Source organism: Tetrao urogallus (genome assembly GCF_951394365.1).
Source record: "Tetrao urogallus genome assembly, chromosome: 5".
Classification (NCBI taxonomy): domain Eukaryota; kingdom Metazoa; phylum Chordata; class Aves; order Galliformes; family Phasianidae; genus Tetrao; species Tetrao urogallus.
Genome location: NC_136818.1, coordinates 8,459,870 through 8,478,847, shown reverse-complemented (window position 1 = coordinate 8,478,847; position 18,978 = coordinate 8,459,870). Strand labels below are relative to the sequence as shown.

Here is an 18,978-nt window from a genome sequence, read left to right as displayed (position 1 = left end):
GGGAGCGTGGCTGATTTGTGACTTTGGGACTAGCTACCAAAACTGAGAGAAAGGGGAATAAAAGCAAAAGAGGGCACAGTTCTGTAACACTGACAGTAACACATGGGCAGTGGGTGCTTTCAACATTGTAAACTATGTACAAGACAAAGCAGGACTCTTTGTTTTCCCAAAGAATGCATCAACAACAAAAGAGGGTGTATATAACACAGTTGGCACATTATTGTGGGGTTGAGGTGAAGGGGCTCTTACTGAATGTTAACTCACAGCAGTCCAAAAGGACAGTTCATCTGTCTAAACACACATCTTCTCCCCCTTCCTCCTTAAATATTTAAAGAAGACCAAGCCAGTAGCAATGTCTGATGCAATTGTGTTGCTAGTAAGACATTAATAAATGCAAAGTTTTCCCTGATAGGGAGCACCTTACTCCAGGAAGAGACGAGGGTGGAAGGGATTCCAGGAGTGACATGTCTGGTGCCAACCTCTGGTGTATCTTCTTATGGGCAATGGTGGCCCATCTGGCAGTCAGTTGGGTAGGGTATCAAGCCCAAGGGATGCTGCATGCTGCTTTGCCCGGAGCCTTAGGTTCTCAATACTTGTTGTTTTACTGTTCAGGCTTGGCAGAGAGCTGGAGGCCTGCAGGATGGGTGAGGACCAGACCTGCTGAGCGTGGGAGAGCGATTGGTAGTACGACTGACAGTGCAGGGAGCTCAGAGGCGCCATGTTGACATTCATGCCCAAGTAGGGCATGGCAGATGGTGTCCCCATTTCGAAGGAGGAGTAATGGACCAAGTTGTTGGTAGCTGCCATGTGCTGGCGGAATTGCTCCTGCAGGCGGAAGAGGCTCAGGGGTGAGGAGGAGTAGGAGTGAGTTTGAGCCAGGCCACTGCTGGATGAAGGAGTCACAGTCGCGCTGATGGGAGACTCTGCATCAGGAAAGAGAGGGAACGGAGATTATTTTGGCAGGCTGGATGTGGGTGCTGGTCTGCACCTAGTAGGGTTCAGACTGCAGCAGGGTCTTCTCTTGTGCAGCCAGGTTGCAAAAGAGAAGAGTTGTGTTAGCACAGAAAGGCTAAAACGCATGTCCATTCCGAGCATCTTATTTCCTAGAAATGGAGTTGACATCTTTGCTGTGGCTTTCTGACTCTTAATGGACACTGTTCTCTCCACGTTGTAATCTGAGCAGAAGGCCTTTATTCTTTCTGCCATTCTGCTTCAATAGATATCATGCCCTCCAAGGGACACATTTAGCGCTGGGGACAAGAAGACAAGTCTGGACAGCCTACAAGCAAGCGCCCAAACCATAGGGAAAAAGGGTGAATACCCAACCACCAGCATCCCCTTTGGAAACATCAAGGACCCGATCCCAATTACCACCAAGATTCTGCCCCTCACCTGCTTTTGGGCTTGCTCTCTTGCAGTTCAAAGCCTTGCCGTCCACACCATGGCTCTTGTCCACTTTAGCCTCATCCAAGGTGCTCTTAAACTCCTCCTCTCTGTCAGTCTGGTCCTCGGGCGCCGACTCACTGGCTGACTGCTCTGACAGCGTTAGGTTGAGGTCCGTGCTCACCTCACTTGGGAGGCTCTGGGTCTTCTCAGTGTCAGGTACTGTGGACTGGGTCTCCAGCACCGGTGTTTCTGTCTTCCCCTCACTATGACTGCCTTCACAGTCCTTCTGCTTCTGCAGCTGCTCCTTCTGCAGGCTGCGCTGCTTCTTTCGGAATTTGGCCCTTCGGTTCTTGAACCAAACCTTCAACGTCACAAATAGTAAAGGGGAAAAATGTTGAAAATCACACATAATGCCAAATTCAGCATCATTCAGTAGGGCATCTTCAGGAGACTCCCACGTATGAGATACTGCAATGCCACTGTGCCCAAACCTCATTCCGCTTTGTTGTATCTTAGCCTTTTGTTAGTGCTTCTATGAGTAGCACAATAAATATATCGAAAAACATCAGTCATTATGTGTTTTTTTTTTAAGTCACCTCATTGTTTTGTTTCATTTTGTCTAAATTGATCAGGTTGTTCCATCCAATCAGAATGTCTTGTAGTTTTGTTTGATTACACTACACTGAAAAGTGCTCCAAATGGTGATTGCTAAAGTCATTCTGAGTGCATCAAAACTACAGAGGAGACAGTCAAAGTAAGTCATTATGATCACAAATCATTACAGGTAGAGGGTGGTATCTTGGACATGAATCTAGGGAAGGGGAAGGGAAGAGAGAACCCACGTTCCTTTAACTAGAATCAGTAGACCTGGAAGAAGTATGTTTGTAAATATTGTTACTGGTTTTTTTTGGTTGGTTAGATGAAGAAACAGAAATCATGAAGATCAAAATAGCTTGACATTCGTATAAAATAATTATTTTTTCCACTGTTTATCCCCAGTGAGTAGCTTGCTATTTTGTCTTGTCAGTGCAAGAACCATTCCACCAGCAGGTTATGAAGCAAGTTGCACAAGTTAGTCCTTTAAATAAATAAATAAATAAAGCCTTGGCCTGAGATGTTACAGTTATTGACACTGGTGGAAAAGAGCAGATGGAATTACTTGGGTTTCTGCTCCTCTGAGAAAGCCAGAAAAGCCTTACAAATAAATAAATAAGTAGACTTCTGTTGATGTTTCTAAAATTTTCCCCAAAGAAATGCGAAAGAACAGATGAAAACCAGTGTGCACTTCAGTCAACCCTAAATTAAAAAAATACGGCTGGGATTTAGAATTTCTTTAGCATATGTTGTGACCTCAGTTGAATGGTTTAGGAGTTGGGGCTCTTTTTTTCTTTTTTGGTTGTTTTTTCTCTCTCTTCACTGATATTTGTATTTGCCATGAAATATTTTGTTACATTGGGAGTATCTTGAAAGATCTGGGTTCATTAAGAGACGGAAAGGAGAAATGGTTTTAAACTAAAAGAGGAGAGAATTGGATGGGATATAAGGAAAAAGTGTTTTACAATTAGGGTGGTGAGGCACTGGCCCAAGTAGCTCAGAGAGGTGGTGGATGCCTCATCCCTGGAGATACTCAAGGTCAGACTGGATTGGGCTCTGAGCACCTGATGGAGCTATAGGTGTTCCTGTTTGCTGCAGGGGAGTTGGACCAGATGGCCTTTAAATGTTCCTTCAAGCTCAAAAAATTCTATAATTCTGTAACACCAGTACATTCATTTAATTATCCCCACTCACAAACCCACATAACAGCAGTACCTGGACTCTGGCTTCAGGCAGATTTGTGCACATAGCCAGCCGCTCTCTCATCACTACATCTGGATAGTGTGTCTTCTGGAAGGTCTTCTCCAGTGCCTCCAGCTGTTGGGCAGTGAAGGCTGTGCGGCTTCGCCTTTGTTTGCGGTGCTGGGATCCATAACGTGCCTCCAAAATGATGTCTTGAAATGTACAGCCGTTGGAAGACAAGAAAAGTGGCCAATTTAATTATTGGAATTTGTATGCTGACATTTGAATGAAGCACTTGCTAACAGCAGATGAGCCAACACAACGGTGTTTTGGTGGGCTCTAGATCTAATAAAACCCACGCATGCTTTTTGCTGGTTAGTTGAGGTGTCTGAGGAGGTAAAACCTGGGACTAGAAAGCTCCTTCTGGAGCAGAAAACTACTTCTATCACAGCTGTGGGAACTATTGAGACTCCTGATCTAAATTTGATTGAAATAAGCCAGCATTACTGGGGTGGAACATGAAGGTACGCAGCCCTCAATGTGGCCTAGACCTCTTAAGGCTCTTTCATTAAGAAACACATTTGAAAATAAGGTGTGTGGATTCCCTGTGCCAACTGGGAGAGGAATCCAACATTGTGTGTCATGTTCTCCTTGAAGCCATGGGCAGAGCTTTGACAGGCTTCAATGCTGCCATGACGTGGTGTGCTGATCAGTGGGAAGAGTCCATACAGCTCAAACACAGCTTTCCCAAGCCTGTTTTGTTGGCTGTAGCTGCACTAGAAGATATACACCTTCCCAGAAACCAGGCTGAGCTCGCTATTCTGTAGTGCCTTGTGTGTTGCTCACTGTAGTCTTCAAGGCATGACACTAGAAAGCCGTCCTGGGCTCCAGTTCAGGAAAGCACTTAAGCCCATGTGCTTTTGTGTTTAGCTTGAAGGCACGTGCTTTACTGAGCGTGGACACGCTCCAGCATCTGGGATAGAAAAGGCAGCCAGGAACCCAACCCAGCCCTGCTGACTGCAAGCCTAGAGCTCATGTGCTGAGCCCATCTTGGTGGAGGAGCTGCTAAGAGGGTCCGACGTTGCAAACTGCGCTCACAGAATTGAGAGCAGAGAAGAAATTCAGGCTGGGGGAAATCTGAGGCCCACATTTAAGGGTTATTATTTTACCACAGGCGTTATTATTGCACAACAGTTGGTGGGAGTAGAAAGATCTTAAATCAACGAAAATAAGTTATTTTAGAATGAAAAATAAATCCCTGTATTTCTCAAGTTGGGACATGTTGTGCTGCAGTGCTGGAATGAAATAGTCTGGCAAGAGGTTTGCTCTCAAAGAGGAAAATGCAGAAAGAGCTTTAGCGGTGTCTGGTATCATTTTTAATTCAGTTAAGAATGTAACTTCCAGTAGAAGAGAGGGATAAACACACTCGAAAACAACCTACCAGGGAGAAAAATCAGCATTATCAGTGTGAGGAGCCAGATGATGGCTCTCGCTGCTGTTTGTGCTTTTGTCATGAGTATCGTGGCATGAATGTAAACAGTAAAAGAAAACCTGCTGTCGGGCCAGCCCTAGAACCACACAGCTGGGTTCCAAATATGTCAGCTAACGAGCGTAGCGAATCAGCCCTGCACTGCTCGAGCATTCCTCTTCCCAGCTTCCAGCTGTTTCATTCTAGGTCAGCATTTGCTGTGCCTTTCTGGGTTATTGCCAAAGCAGTGTGGGTTTGGCAACCTGGAAAAGACTTGACTGGGGCAAAGGGCTTCAGCCAAATGCAATATGGCCCTGGATGTGTACAAGAGACCTTTGTGTTCAAGGTATCAAGCTCTTGGGTAATTGAAACTGGTAAAAGCTGCCACTTTGGAGGCAATGACATGGAGTTGAAGCTGCTCCTAAATGTTTCACAAAGCTAACAATTGTGTTTCAAGAAGAAGAAAGCAGGAGAAAGGACGCTGGTTTAACACCCTACCTGGAGGCTGCAATACTCCCGAATTTCTAGAGCAGAGTTAGACCAACCAGCTCCCCAGGGGCAGCAGCTCATGCATTAAGTTTGGCCACTCCAACGAGAGCTAACCAGCAATTATTTTAATGTTTTAACTATGTTTTCAGGCTTTGTGCAAGAAGAATATAAATTGCAGGTGAGGCCTTGCAGTTACAATCAGAAACCTCTGTTTTTTGACTTAAGGTCGTTTGCTTTTGTGCTGCTTTATTCTGACTGTCCCTAGAAGGCAAATGAGATCTATAACCCTGCACTGAAAGATATTCAGAAGTAACAGAATGTGAAGCAACTGCAAAGGAACCAGCTCATAGGTATGTAATGCGTTTCTTCTACCAAAGATAAGCAGACAAGGAGGCTGCAGGATTTAATTCAGAAAGGCTTCCAGGTGGGATATTAATTTTAAAGATAAGAGGTTGGAAGACCAATTGAATCTCCCAGTCAACAATACCAGAAGAGCTTTTTATTTCATCTTTTTATCTCCCTCTTTTACCCTAGTTAAGGTAAAAACTGTAAGTCCTCCATCCTGTAGTGTAAAAGATAACAGGTGATGACAAAAATCTTTGATAAGATACTTGCATCTAGGAAAGAGGCACCTTGAGACCAAGGTCTGGGAGGCACATTGTAGGTCTGGGGTCATCCACTCCCCTCTTATCATCTACGTGCTGGAATGGTTAGGCCAGGAGAGAATGGGTGACCAGGACAAGCAAACTGCTCATTTGTCCTCACTTTGAAGTAATAGAGACAGGATCAGTCTCCTCTCTACTTTGAATCCCTTTTTTTGACTCCCAGTTCTGCCCTATGGCCTCCCAGAGATCCCATAGGCTACAGTGAGTGGCTCAAGGAATCATTTTGAGGCGGCCACTACTAGCATTTCCTTCAGCAGATGGATAAGGAAAATTTTCTGCTGAGAAGACTTGAGTGGTGCTGAGAAGACTTCACTGGTACAGACCAAGACCTTCACCACCTTGCCTACATGGCATACTCACTTGAGTGGACTGTCCTGAAAATTCACCTTTTTTTTATTTCCTCAATATATCAGACAGCTGCAAAGCTTGCTTAAAGCAGATGAGCAATTTTTATGTGGTCAGGGAAGATGATCTATTCTGGAAAGGGCTCTGGAGTTGCACAGCAAAGTGTCAACTTTAGCTTCAGCATACTACTGCAATGCTTCTGCATCTCTCCTGTTGTCAGATCTGGTCTGCCACACCACGTCCCAGTTTGTGACCAGAGTGCTAATTTGGCTGCTGTTGGTCATTTGAACTGCAGAAGACTTTGATGATCTCAGCCGGATTTGGGTGCCTACAGTAGGCTGAAAAGCTGAGCGGATGGATTTACCTTGTCACAGTACAAGTAAATATTCAGGTCTCTATCAAATATTTTTGAACAGTTTCCCTCTACCAAAACATAAAATATTATGCACACTTTGCACTCCCTTTTAGATGGGACTCACAAATCAAATCAAATTTGGGAAATCAGATCAAATGGGAAAACAGGTCAAGCCAAGGGTTTGTGTTCCCTGCTGAGAAAGAGTTCTGCAAGGTGCAAGAATCAAGGGCTTTTCCCGTGGAAGGGCAAAAGCCGTGGGTTGTTCTTACCAGCCAGTCTCTCCGCCAGGGTGAGGGCGTGCACTGAGGGCCGGTAGTCGGGCGCGTGCTGTGCTTGCTGGGCTGCCTGCTGGTGCAGGTTGTACATGGCGCTCAGTGAGTTCATGGCATGCAGGGAGTATCCGTTCACCCCATAGTGCTGCATGGCGACATCAACCTGCAAAACAGCGGCCAGATCTTTGGAAGCGTTGATCCCAAACTCATTCCCAACCTTGCAATGCCTGCAGGTTTGGGGACAGGTGCTCCTAGAACGCAGTTGACACCAATCCGGCTGCCGAACTTAGAGATCAACATCTGTCTGTATCCTACACATGATATGCCTAAGGGATTTTTAAGCTTTCTTACACACATACCATAATAAAAGAAATCATATTATCATTGCTTTTAACGAACCGATCCAGCTCCATCACAGAATCAGCTGAGTGTTTCTTCCTATCATTGCCTGCAGTGGGCTGTTCCACAGGCCCTTTGCTAAAATGTCAAACTATGTTTTTTTTTTATCTGAACCTACTCACGTGTAATTTATTTCCACCCATTTTCCTTAAGGTTCTTCATGACAAAACCCAAATGATAGGAGGAAAAAGAAAAAAAGCATTTGGTGTAAAGGAAAATAAACCTGTAGCTTAGTAGGGCCAAAAATGTTGCTGCTAAAGAGGGAGTTAAGGTTTGCAATAAATGCTGAAGACTCACAGCTCAACAGCAAAGAAATTATTTGAAAATAAACAAATGGCCTTTTTTTCCACGGTGGGCTCTGCATGAAACTTCAAGCTGCTTTTCCTAACATGCCATCTATAAAACTGAGCTAACACTGATCCCAAAAGCTGAGTGATGCTACATTCACCCACATTATGAATGACGGAGGGCCTCTGGGATGTCATTTCTGTAGCTCATGAGCCGTCAGAAAGGAAGTTGTGAAACATTTGCCACAAAAGAAAATTTCAAAAAATTCCATTTACACCATCATCTGGAAAGTCAGTGTCATGAATGGGCATTGAGAGAAAAAAACCTCGTCTGCATGAGCTGAAGGAAAGCAGGCAGGATGTGTAGGCAACCTCTTAGAAAACAGTTCTGATCACTGATCATTGGATCATTGGTGGCAGTTAACTTGACTCCTGCCATTTTAGGAGGACTGTGATGCAGTTAATAGCAATCATGTTAGGATGGAAAATTATGTGATGCTCTTTTTGAGCACTGAGGACTCTTTAACCTATTGAAAGTACTGGCAGACGATTTTATTATCAACAGATGATTTATTGAATAACGCATCTAAAGGGTCCTGATACATATGTTGAGGAAAGTGGGGGAAAAAATGACATCAGATCTGTCCTGTATTAACAAATCCAGGCAATTCTGAATTCATTTTCAGAATATTTCAATTCAAAAGCTTAACCCAAGCTCATTAAAACAAAACAAAACAAAACAAAACAAAACAAAAAAACACCCCAAAACAAAACAATTGGTTCACCTTATCAAGGTTTTATTCATTCCAATGGGAGAGAAAACCAAAGCTGCTCTGAGCTGAGTCACTGCGACAATGGATGTTTTTTTTGATGGTTGGACTGGATGATCTCGGAGGTCTTTTTTAATCTTAATGGCTCTATGATTCTATATTTGGTACAAATGCTGACCTAAACACAAGGATGCAACAGCCCTATGCTAATTGAGGGAAGACTTAAGCCATGCCAGAACTGTTTGGTTGTTCTCTAAGTTGAGGGCCTTCCTGTGGCCACCGGAAGACAAGTTCCATCACCTGAGAGGGGAAAGGTCAGACTGGAGCGTGTGGCACATCCCCAACACAGATATTTCTACAGAATCCACACTGGGGCTCAGTCTGGTCAGGAGATACATGGGAAGCCAAGAGGCTTTGGCTCCCCAGCTCACAGAAATGCCTTTTTAATTCTTAATCCCATTGTACCTTCAGAAAAAAGAACAGAAGGGGAATTTTCCCGTATCATCAATGCTGGAGGGCACTGCAGTGGTGTGCCTTCCAGCTTCCACTGGAACTGTTGCTCCAGGGAGATTGCAGGTTATCTGGACCATAGAAGACTGCCGGAAAGGAGGCTGTGGTGAGATGGGGGTCAGCCTCTTCTCCCAGGTAGGAGTGACAGGACAAGAAAGAAAGGCCTCAGGTCGTGCCAGGAGATGCTCAGGTTGGATATTAGGAAACACTTAGGGAAGAGTGGTGATGCACTGGCACAGGCTGCCTAAGGAGGTGGTTGAGTCACCGTGCCTGGAGGTGTTCAAGGAACGTGTAGATGCGGTTCTAAGGAGCATGATTTAGTGGGCAGCACTGGTGGTATGTGGACATCTTAGATGTTTTTTTCCAGCCTTAATGATTCTATGGTTCTATATCATACACTTACTGTGTGATACAGTTTGAACTCATAGGCAACGTCAACTGAGATAGAAAACAGCTCCCATTTAATCGTCAGCTCTGAGCACACTCCAACCTCAATAAATTAAATATTTAAAAGACATCATACAGCATTTTTTTTAATGGAGAAAGCCATTCATCAAGCCACCGCTGTGTTTCACAAGCTGTCGAATAGTGCTTACACTGGTTAAAACAATCTTTATATTTCATTAAGCAACCAAATAAGCTGATCCCTCCCCACTGGCTGTATAGATGGTTTTAATTTCCAGAATCTGCAAATGCATCTTTTATGTGTCTGGATGGTTGGAAGGCCCGGGAGGAGGCTGAGTGCAGCCACCTGCATGTTGCATTTTGCCTGATGTTGTAGGAGAAACTCCCTGCTCCTCTCCTTTTAAGCCCAACATCACCAGCCCAGTCCCAAAAAACTCCTCTGTTACTGCTGCTTAATTTGATGCAAAGCAATGTGCAGATTTATGACTGGGGATGGGAACTCTGCTATCCTTGAGCACTCCCACTATTTCCTTCCCAACATTAGCCTCAGAAGCCTCAAATTCCCATGAAGTCATAGCATGAGTGGTGTGATTTTTTGCAGTTAATGTAGCGTATAGGGGAAATTTGGCTCTGAACGTCAGTATTGTCAAACACAGTGGTGTCATCTGACTTTGGCTTCTCAATTTGTATAAAATTCTTGCAAATCCCCTACTTAACCATTCATAAGGTTGAACAGAGGCAGATCATTCTGTCCTGAAACAAGATACAAAGAGGAGAAAACCACCCGCTTCCTTTCCAGGTGAATCCTATTCCTGTTGGCTTGTGCTTCTGTATGCATTGAGTTCAAACAGTCTGAAAAGAAATTTTTAAAATTTGATATTGAACTATTCTGCAAAATGCCTTGTGACAAAACATCTGTATCTTTCCCCTCTAAAGGGGAAAAAAGAGATAATAATAATAATAATAATAATAATAATAATAATAATAATAAATAAGACCTAGAGCTGTACTAATCTCACTCAAGAATTTGAGTTGAGGGACATTTTCTGCTTGCTGCTCTCCTCATTCACCCCCTTGCTCCCCCATCAATATGTCACCAGTCAGTCTCTGGCTTTGCATGCCAGCTGCACGTGAGGCATTCAACAAAAATACACAACTGACAAAACTTGTTAGGTCAGAAATGTATCGATTGCTGCAGCCCAAGTGTCACGGTGCTGGCCTCAGAGCTCGCGTCAGCGCCGCAGAGCCTCCCCGTGCTGAGCTGTGCTGAGTGAGGACATCCATGGCAGCTTGGCTGTAAGAGCAGAGTAATGCCGAACCAGTACAGCTTTTGCTTCTGTGTGTTATCCTGGAATAAATAGCTCTTACTCCTTTCTTCCTCTACATGAACGTAACAGGGTCTACAGGGAAGGATTTTCTTCTACAGTTCATTCTGGCCAGTTTTCCCAGGCAAGAGTGGAAAATGCCAGGGGTGAGATATTTGCCCTTCCCAAGGAAATGATATTGGGAGGGAGAGACCTGAGGTTGGGAGTAAGATGCTTTGCCAGGGCTGTGGGCCATTTTCACTTTTCTCTGCAATTGGCTCCTCTTGATATTGAGCCATCCCAAGCTCTAGAAAGTACTGAGACCAAACTTCAAACCTCCCTGCAGCAGGTGAGTTGGAACTGGATGATCTTTGGGGTCCCTTCTAATCTAAGCCATTCTAAGTTTCTAAACTGACAGACCTACACGGGATCCTCAGATACCACCATGAAGAATGGAGTAATAAAACCTATGAGGCACAGGTTGCCCAGTGAGGTGGTGGATGCCCCATCCCTGGAGACATCCAAGGTCAGGCTGGATGAGGCTCTGAGCACCTGATGGATCTGTAGGTGTCCCTGTTCATTGCAGGGGAGTTGGATAGGATGGCCTTAAAGGGTTCCTTCCAACTCCAGTAATTCTATGACTCTATGATAAGGAAGACAAAACTTTTCTTGGAAGGGTCAGGAATAGGATGCTGGAGCTGTAATTTAACTGATGGACACTGTGGGGTGTTCTCATTTCATTACATCTTTCCAAAAATTGGGGAGCGCTGGAGTGTGCAAGGGCTTCTTTATATAGAAAGTAATAAACTGTGCCATACGAGTGACATCTGGATTTTGACAGCTCATTGGTGGAAGTGGGTTTCAACACCATTGTTCATTTCTGATGAAAAGAGAAGAGCCAGAGATGTGTGTGAGGTTTGGAAGAGTTCTGCGCTGCATCAGGTCTGTGCCAGGAAGCAAGATGCTGCTTGGGAATGGGAAAAACACTGGGGAAAATAAAACAAGAAGAGAAAAAAAAAAGTAAAGATATGGAAAAACAGCCTGGTGTTTACAGGGAACCTATGCCTTGTTGTTGGCATTTGGGTCCTGTAGGTGACAGCAATACAGGAGCAGCTTTGCCATGTAAAAGCAAAGTTGCAGTCTTGCAGCCCGGCAAATCTGCTCAGTCAATGCGAATTCCTGCTTGCATTCTCTTTGCCAAGCACGGGAATCTGGTCGCTATTAACAGGGGAGGACAGAAAACAGTTTGTGCTGACAGTGTCCCCATTATTACTGATGGCAATAAGCCTCATCAAAACCGAAGTCATGATAAAATATTCCCCCCCCCCCCCTCCTCTGAGGGCTGCTCTGCTTTATGATTTCACGCTCTGAGTCCTTACTCAGAAACACTTCAAATCAGCAAGATGGATAACAAATCTCTGCCCCTGCGTATCTGACAGCACGGGGAAAGAGGCTCCATCCATAGGCAGACAGATGTTTTATATGTACTTGGTGCTAAATGAGTTACATGCCTACGAGGTTCTGAACAAATGGTCCTTGCAAGAGGTTTTCTTCAATCTTGTTTTTTTTTATATCCCTAAATCTTTGTATAACGGTCCAAAATCATGTAAGATAATAACCAGCGTGCCATAAATCAGTTTTGTGCCTCACATGAGGTCGTTCCCTCAGACATTCAGTAATCTCACCTTTGTAGGGGATGAAATATAAATAATTTCCAGTACTGCAACACATCATATTTTCCCATTCAAACGTCAAGCCCGAGACCAACATGCACCATAAAACCACCCTTCCAAAGGGCTGAGATCAAGGGAGTGAGAACAGCTCTCAAAAAATAGAAAAAAAAATAATCAAGATTCCCCCATTTCTAAAGCACTGGTGATATTTTTACATCTGTTCAAATTCTTGGATTGAAACACCGTTAATTCTAAGCGTGGAGTGAGATCTTAATTACATCTGGTCTGTCTGGACAAGTCACGGACCAACAAAAGCAAAACTGGACTTATTAGGTTTGTAGGTTTTCGAAACCAAGTCTGAGAGCATCCTGCTGGGATGGGGAAGTTTTAGGGCTCACAGGACTTGGGGATGTGAGCGGCCGAGAGCCAAGCCTGGCTGCAGCAGGAACGCTCATTGGTCACTGTGATTTTTATTTAAGGCTTTTGGGAAATCGCTTTCCCCCCTTCCTAGATATCAGCACCAAGTGATTGATTAGACAGATCCTGGCTAAGGAATTTACAGGGTCTGTGCTTTGCGAAAGCGTGCTTTGAAGGGCAGCCTCTCCCGGTCAAAAATAAAATATAACAAAATGAAATAAAAAAAAGAAACACCTTCACTATCCCTGTTTTTGAGTCAGGCACGGTTTTTAAGGCTTGGACCCCAGTGACGTGCAGCACAGGGACAAGTCTGGGATTGCTAAGCATCACCGTGGCGCTCACAGTGCTTGCAGATCAGCTCTGTTGGAGGAATTCAATAAGAGAGTCTGTAATTCACGTCGAAGCAAAAACACTTTCCTGAGTAAATAAGCTCACAATACGAACACCTCTACTTTCAGGATTTCATTCTGCTTCCAGCTCAATCAACAGCAAAAAAATAAAATAAAAGGAAATAATAATTTTTAAAAAATCACATTTTTAGGCAGATTTCTTCTGATGAGTGCTGCGGTAAGAAATGAACTCTGCAGTCCACACAGCAATGAGGATGGGGGCACACACAGCCCTGTGCTGTGCCCGTGGATGTCAGCATTGTACAGAGCTGGACTCCAACAGACTGCACCACTTGCACCTCTCAACCCATCCCTGCCTCCATCCTGCCCTGAGCCCAGCCATGGGGTAACCCTGAGGATGCTGAATTCACCAACAGCTTGAAGTGTTTGACTTGGCTGTTTGTATGAGGGAAAAAAAAAGTCCTTTCCCCCTTGCCCCTTCCAAAACAAGCATGTTTCTGGCTCCGTTGTATTTGTATGTGGGTTGTCTGGCTCAGCTCTTCCTCTCACTGTCCTGAAAATGGTTTTGCTCAAGAGGCACCATTTTGTCTGCCTTGAAGTTGGCAAAGTTGATTTTCCAAACCTGACAATGAGGGAGACCCAGAGATCCCAAAGTGCTTTCAAGACTCCTGGCAGCACCAGGGGATGCGATGTCCTGGAGGTTCCTACCCATCATGGGGTGAGGGACACATCGTGTCCCTCTGCTCTCCCTCCAGGCAGAAGACAGGGACAAGCACCTACCGTCGCTGCTCATCCACTGACCCCCAGGTTCTGGGTGTTAAACTGAGAGCAGATGGCCACTGCACCTTTGTGACATGCAGCAAGTTCGTGCTTCATTGTAGTTTGCCCCATTTGGCACAAAAATGACTTTTCTAGATGCTTTTCCAGCAGCAAGGTTGGCTATAAGGCAAAATGACAGACAAGTCAAATGATGAGGGATGTGGTTTGGTGCTCTTGGTGGTGATGGTTTGGCAGTTGGACTAGGTGATCTTAGTGGTCTTTTCCAACCTCAATGATTCTATGATTATAATAATCCTGAAAAGCACCTCCAGTGAGTCACACAATTCCAGGGCATTTTTAATACCTTAAAAGAATAAGGCAAATGTTTTGAGTTTTCATCCTTTACAAGGATAACAACGCTAACATTCCTCCTTCCACTGAAAAAACCCTCTACTTCCACACCAGGACTTTGCACAGGCTGGGGGGAGATGTGTCCCCCTCAAAGCACCGATGTGACTCATCCCTTCCTGTAAGCTCTTGGCTGCACGCATGGAGCTGAGCACAGCTGCCAAGGTAAGCGGCGCTCTTTGCCCACCAGCAGGTGATCTGAACCCATAGGACAGACAGAGCAGCTAAATGCCCAAGCACCCTCTTCCCATAAAACACTTTGCAAGTTGTCATCGGGGCGGATTAAAGCAGCGTTCCCCCAAGCAGTGTTTGCTCTGGCTGCGATCTCTCCCTAAGGAGCCGTGCAGCAGCTACCAGGAGGAAACCACGTCTGTGCCGTGGCCCACCCACAGCCCTGGCTGCAAGTGCTGCTCAGCCCCGTTCCCACTCCCTCCCTCTTTTGGGGACCTTTCCCTTCCCACGGGCCGTGGCTGCACTTTGGAACTCATAAAAGAAGGGCCTGATCCCAAACCCAATGGAGTCAACAGAAATAAGAAATAATCAATCCCAGCAGCTTTTGGGCTGGCACAGGCTGGAGGCAAAAGGCTAAGGATTTTGAGCAATCCTGTTGCACTGTGAATTAATAGCGATACGTGTATGGCTGCATTTCAGAATTTTGCACGTGTTGCAGCAAGCGTGTTTCAATGTGTTACCCCAAAGTAAGGTAATTATCAGTAGCTTTGTAGAATTAGGAAATTTGGGCCCTCCGTGTTCTTAATGTTTTGCACTTACTGCTTTTGTCAGATGAAGCTGTAAGTGTCTCTGTTCTGACGCGGGCGCTAGAACTCAGCACCAAATCTCAGCTGACATCCATCAGTGAGCTGAGTTTGGGATGCCCCTGAGAATTCTCTGACCCAATGTACCTGCAGGCTTAAAATATGCTGCTTCAAGCTGAAGCATTGCCCTACCACAGCAATAACCACACCACAGAGAGCTGCGTCCCACACCCTTCCTGCAGCATCTCTGCTTTGGCAGAGCAGGCAGTGGGGATGACACAGAGGAATGGTGTCCTGCTCCTTCTCACTTCCTTTCTTTAGGATGCCCTTTTTCTCAGCAGAACTCCCTCTTTTTAAAGGAGAAATTCACTGCACAAGGAGCAAAACCCTCTGTATTCACTCAACTCATGACTACATTGCTTCTCCCCGACCTGCAGGAGCTGTTCTGCTCCTTTGGTGCAGGTAGAAGCAGCAGCAACACAGAGAACATCCCAATTGCCTATTGAGTTATCTTTAAATTATCAGGAAAAGCTGGAAAGCCTCTCTACCTGCTTCCATTCAACAACTTTGGACGCGTTTGCATGGAATACATTGGTGAAATTTAATGCAATCTCTCATCAGTTGTGGGGTAGCAGAGTTGAAGCCGCTCACAGTCCTTCAGGAATTTTCTGCTCTCTGTTAAGTACCCATATGGAAAAACCGACCTTAGAAACACCATCCAAAAGCCAAAGGGCTGTCCCACACGGGGACATGGGACAACTGTGTCTGAGTGAGTTGCCCAGAGCTCAGAAAGGGAATGAAAAGAGGCAGGAATGGCTCGAAAAGGTGGGGAAGGGGATGCTAGCGGTCATCCTACAGACACTGCTCAACGACACCCGAAGGACAGCCTCTGCCGGGAGCAGATTTCCCCCCTCATTTGCTTTGTGCTGCCGGGCAGAGGTGTGAGGAGAGAAAAACCCCTCCAGCTCTGCATTTGGGGGAAGCGGGAGGCGACTGCAGACAAAACTGTTATCCATTAACATCCAATTATCACTTGGTCCAAGCCATTAATTATAAATCAGCCTCCTAATTGGGATAATTAGCTCTCTGCTACTTAATGTAGTATGACTGATGCGTTTGGAAAGAAGGTAATCACTCCATTTGTTTAGCGTTAGGAGAACAAATCCAACTCACACGGTTTAATTTCAGCTTTAACCCCTCCTCATACCCCCTCTTCCCCCCTTCCTCCCCCCCCCCAACAGCAACACGAAGCTCTCACCGCAGCCCCATTCATTGTCCGGGGGTCGCTGAGAGGGGTGCACGCAGCCTCGAGGGGTTGGGGCCGGGGCTGGGTGGGTTAATTGCAAAGAGTTAATTGGAGGGGACGAGGTTGAGTCCCGGTGGGACCCACAGGTGCGACGGTTCCGGAGGAAGAGGGGAGCACAGCAGCCCCCCCCTCCCGCGGAGCAGCTTCGCGTTTGACACCCGTTTAAAAGAGAGCGGAAAAAACTTTGCTCCTCGCTAATTTTCTTCTCTTTCTTCTTCCCCCACCCCCATGCCCCACGTCCCCGAGAAGTCTCATTAATGCCGGCTGCTCGGCGAGCCGCCGATGGCTGCGGGACATGATTAGATATTTATTACTGTCATTTACATGGAAAACTTGAGCTAACCAAGTGGAACTGGAGGGGGCCGCCGGAGGGGACGGGATGAGGCCGAGAGGGGAAGATTATTATTATTATTTTTCTTAATTTTTTTTTTTTCTCCCCCCGGCATTGAACACAGCCGGAGCCCGACCCGCCGGAGCACCCCCACAGCGGGATGAGAGCTGCGGGGCTGAGCCCACCGCGCTCCAACGCTTTGGTTGCGCTTTTCGTTTCAGAAGGGGATCGAGCAAGGCCCGCATCCCATCGGGACAAAGCGGATTTTCCCCCTTTGGGCTGTCGGGCGGGTTGAGACCGAGACGATCCCGGAGGATAACGGGGATTTGGGCCGGGATGCGCTGAGCCGGGTCGCTCTAAAGCTGGAAGGGATGCCTCCGAACTGCGCGTCTGCCTGGAAATCAACGGGAACGGCAGCGGAGGAACGCTCAGGGGATGGGGGGCACATGGCTCCTGGCGGGGCGCTTCCATGGAAAGGAAAAAAAGGAAAATAGCAATAATAATAATAACAATAAAAAGGACTGTCGCAGCAAACCTCGGTGTTAAAGCGCATCTCCGTCGAAAAACGGACTTCTCAGAGCGTTTTTCCTGGAGCGCTTCGTTTTGCCTGCAGAAAGGAGCCCGTGTCACCCCATCCTCGGGCGGGACCCCCACCCCGGTGAGGTCCCCTCGCCCTCTACGTGTCCCTGTCACGGTGGCCGCGGTTCCGGTGTCCCCGCAGCATATCCGAACGCGGACTTTCCCCCTCCCCCGCCCTCCCCGAGCCGTTATCCCGTGGCCCGAGGGGCGGCTCTGGCGGAGATGTATGAGATCTCAGGCGGTAAAAATATGCATGCTGCTCCCCGTTTGGTCAGCCCCGTAATGGAGGTGTAAATAGGTTTCGACTGCGGAGCCCTTCATTCATCAACCCAGCCTGACAGCGCAGGGCCGGGATTTATGTACCTCTAAGAGTGAGAGCGGGGAAAGGACCCCCCCCCCCCCTTCCCCAGATCTTTGGGGGCCAGCGCCCAAACTTTTGCCCAACCTTACGAGGTCTATGGGGGAGAGAGGAGGATGATTTCCCATAGAAACATATCGTAGCGCTGCGGAGTTTCGACGCTGCCCTTTTTTGCTTAACTTCAGCGGCACCAGGAAGAAACCCCGCGGCCCCCGCACCCCACGCCGGGATGCACCGCTCCGTCCCGGCCCGCTCTCACTCACCGATGCTTTCCCCGCCCGGCGGCTGCGCCGTTTGTTAAAACATCGTTATGTAAATGCGAGAAAGTTGCTCTTCCCGGATCGTGGCAAACGAAGGATGCGCACCCCCCACCCGTTCCTTCCCGGCTGCCAAAACGCGCACCGCCGTCCCCGACCGCAGCGCGGCCCAGCGCCCAGACTTGTTGGGTTTTTTTTTTCATCTTTTTTTTTTTTCTTTTCTTTAAGAAAGCACGATATGCTCCAAAGAGAGGAAAACAAAAAGAGAGAAAATACGCACCCGGGGCAATGGGACTTGCGCTGCGTTTCCTCTTCTCGCGGTGCGCGCGTCCCCGCGAACTCTCCCACGGAGGAACTTCCCTCCATCGCACCCAGTCACCCTCAAACTCTCCTTGTTTCCCCCACGGAACCCATTCGGATGGCTGTTGGGATCTTACCTGGGGCGGTGGCGAAGCCTCTCCGCCCGCAGTGGGAGCGGGGACACTCGTGGGGAGCGGGCGCGGCGCGGCGCCCCGTCCCGCCCTACTCCATCCGCCCGCGTTTCCTCCGCGCTGCCTCCGCGCCCGGCGGAGCTGCCATCTACCGGGAGGCAGCATTGAAGAAGGATTTTTAAAAGGAGCTTCAGAACGACCCGGGAGCTACCCAGCAGGATTTTCAATGGTCCTCCACCCTGTCAATCAAAACGGGGCTGCTGATAGATTCCCCCTGCACACACACACACCCCTTGCCTTTCCCCCTCTAACCTCCCCCCTCTCTCCCCCCAACACTTCTTACCAGTCGTTTACTCCAAGCCGAGGTGTAAACGCCTAATTAAATCTCTGGGAGCGGACGGGATGCTGCTGGAGGGAGGAGGGTTGAACCCGGGGGTGGGGGGCTGATGGGGTCCGTAAGGCATAGGGGAGGGAACCTGTGCCCCGCTCCCTGTTTAACAGCACGTCCTGAAGTTTTCCTCTCCCCGATAATGTCCGGCGTTAATCACCGAGCTGCTCCCGGCCCCCTCTCGTACCCCTTTTTTGAGACGGGACGGATGAAACTGGGGACAATGCGAGGAGCCCTAGGGCTGGGAGCGGCTCGGCGAGGAGAAGGAAAGCGAAGAAAGAGGAGGCGAGAGGGGGACACTTTAATAGGGAAGAGACAACCACTAAACCACCCTGATTTATTTTTGTTTTATATGTACATCTATACGGACACCCTAAATATTTTTTCGGGACATAAAAATATGAAACCCCTCTTTTTCTTTTTCTTTTTTTTTATTTTTATTTTTTTAATTTCTTCTCTCACCCTCCCCCCCTCCTTTCCCTTTTCCCTTCCTTCCTTTTTTTTCCCTTTCCTTCCCCTTTTCTTTCCCTCTCTG

At 47.0% G+C, this 18,978-nt stretch overlaps 1 protein-coding gene across 2 annotated transcripts; it reads right to left on the bottom strand.

The window, feature by feature from the left end:
* Positions 1-522: 522 nt before the first annotated feature.
* Positions 523-18,220, bottom strand: DMBX1 (diencephalon/mesencephalon homeobox 1; the record flags this gene model as incomplete). 2 transcript variants are annotated; one of them, XM_079535427.1, is made up of 5 exons in its annotated part: positions 523-923; positions 1,393-1,747; positions 3,196-3,374; positions 6,754-6,919; positions 18,062-18,220. In XM_079535427.1, 5 exons carry the CDS (start codon positions 18,218-18,220, stop codon positions 523-525), a joined length of 1,260 nt encoding a protein of 419 aa, XP_079391553.1. The 2 variants fall into 2 exon arrangements, with proteins under 2 accessions (XP_079391553.1, XP_079391554.1); XM_079535428.1 differs by lacking the exon at positions 18,062-18,220 and having other exon boundaries at positions 3,196-3,389; positions 6,754-6,907.
* Between the last annotated feature and the right edge of the window lie 758 nt (positions 18,221-18,978).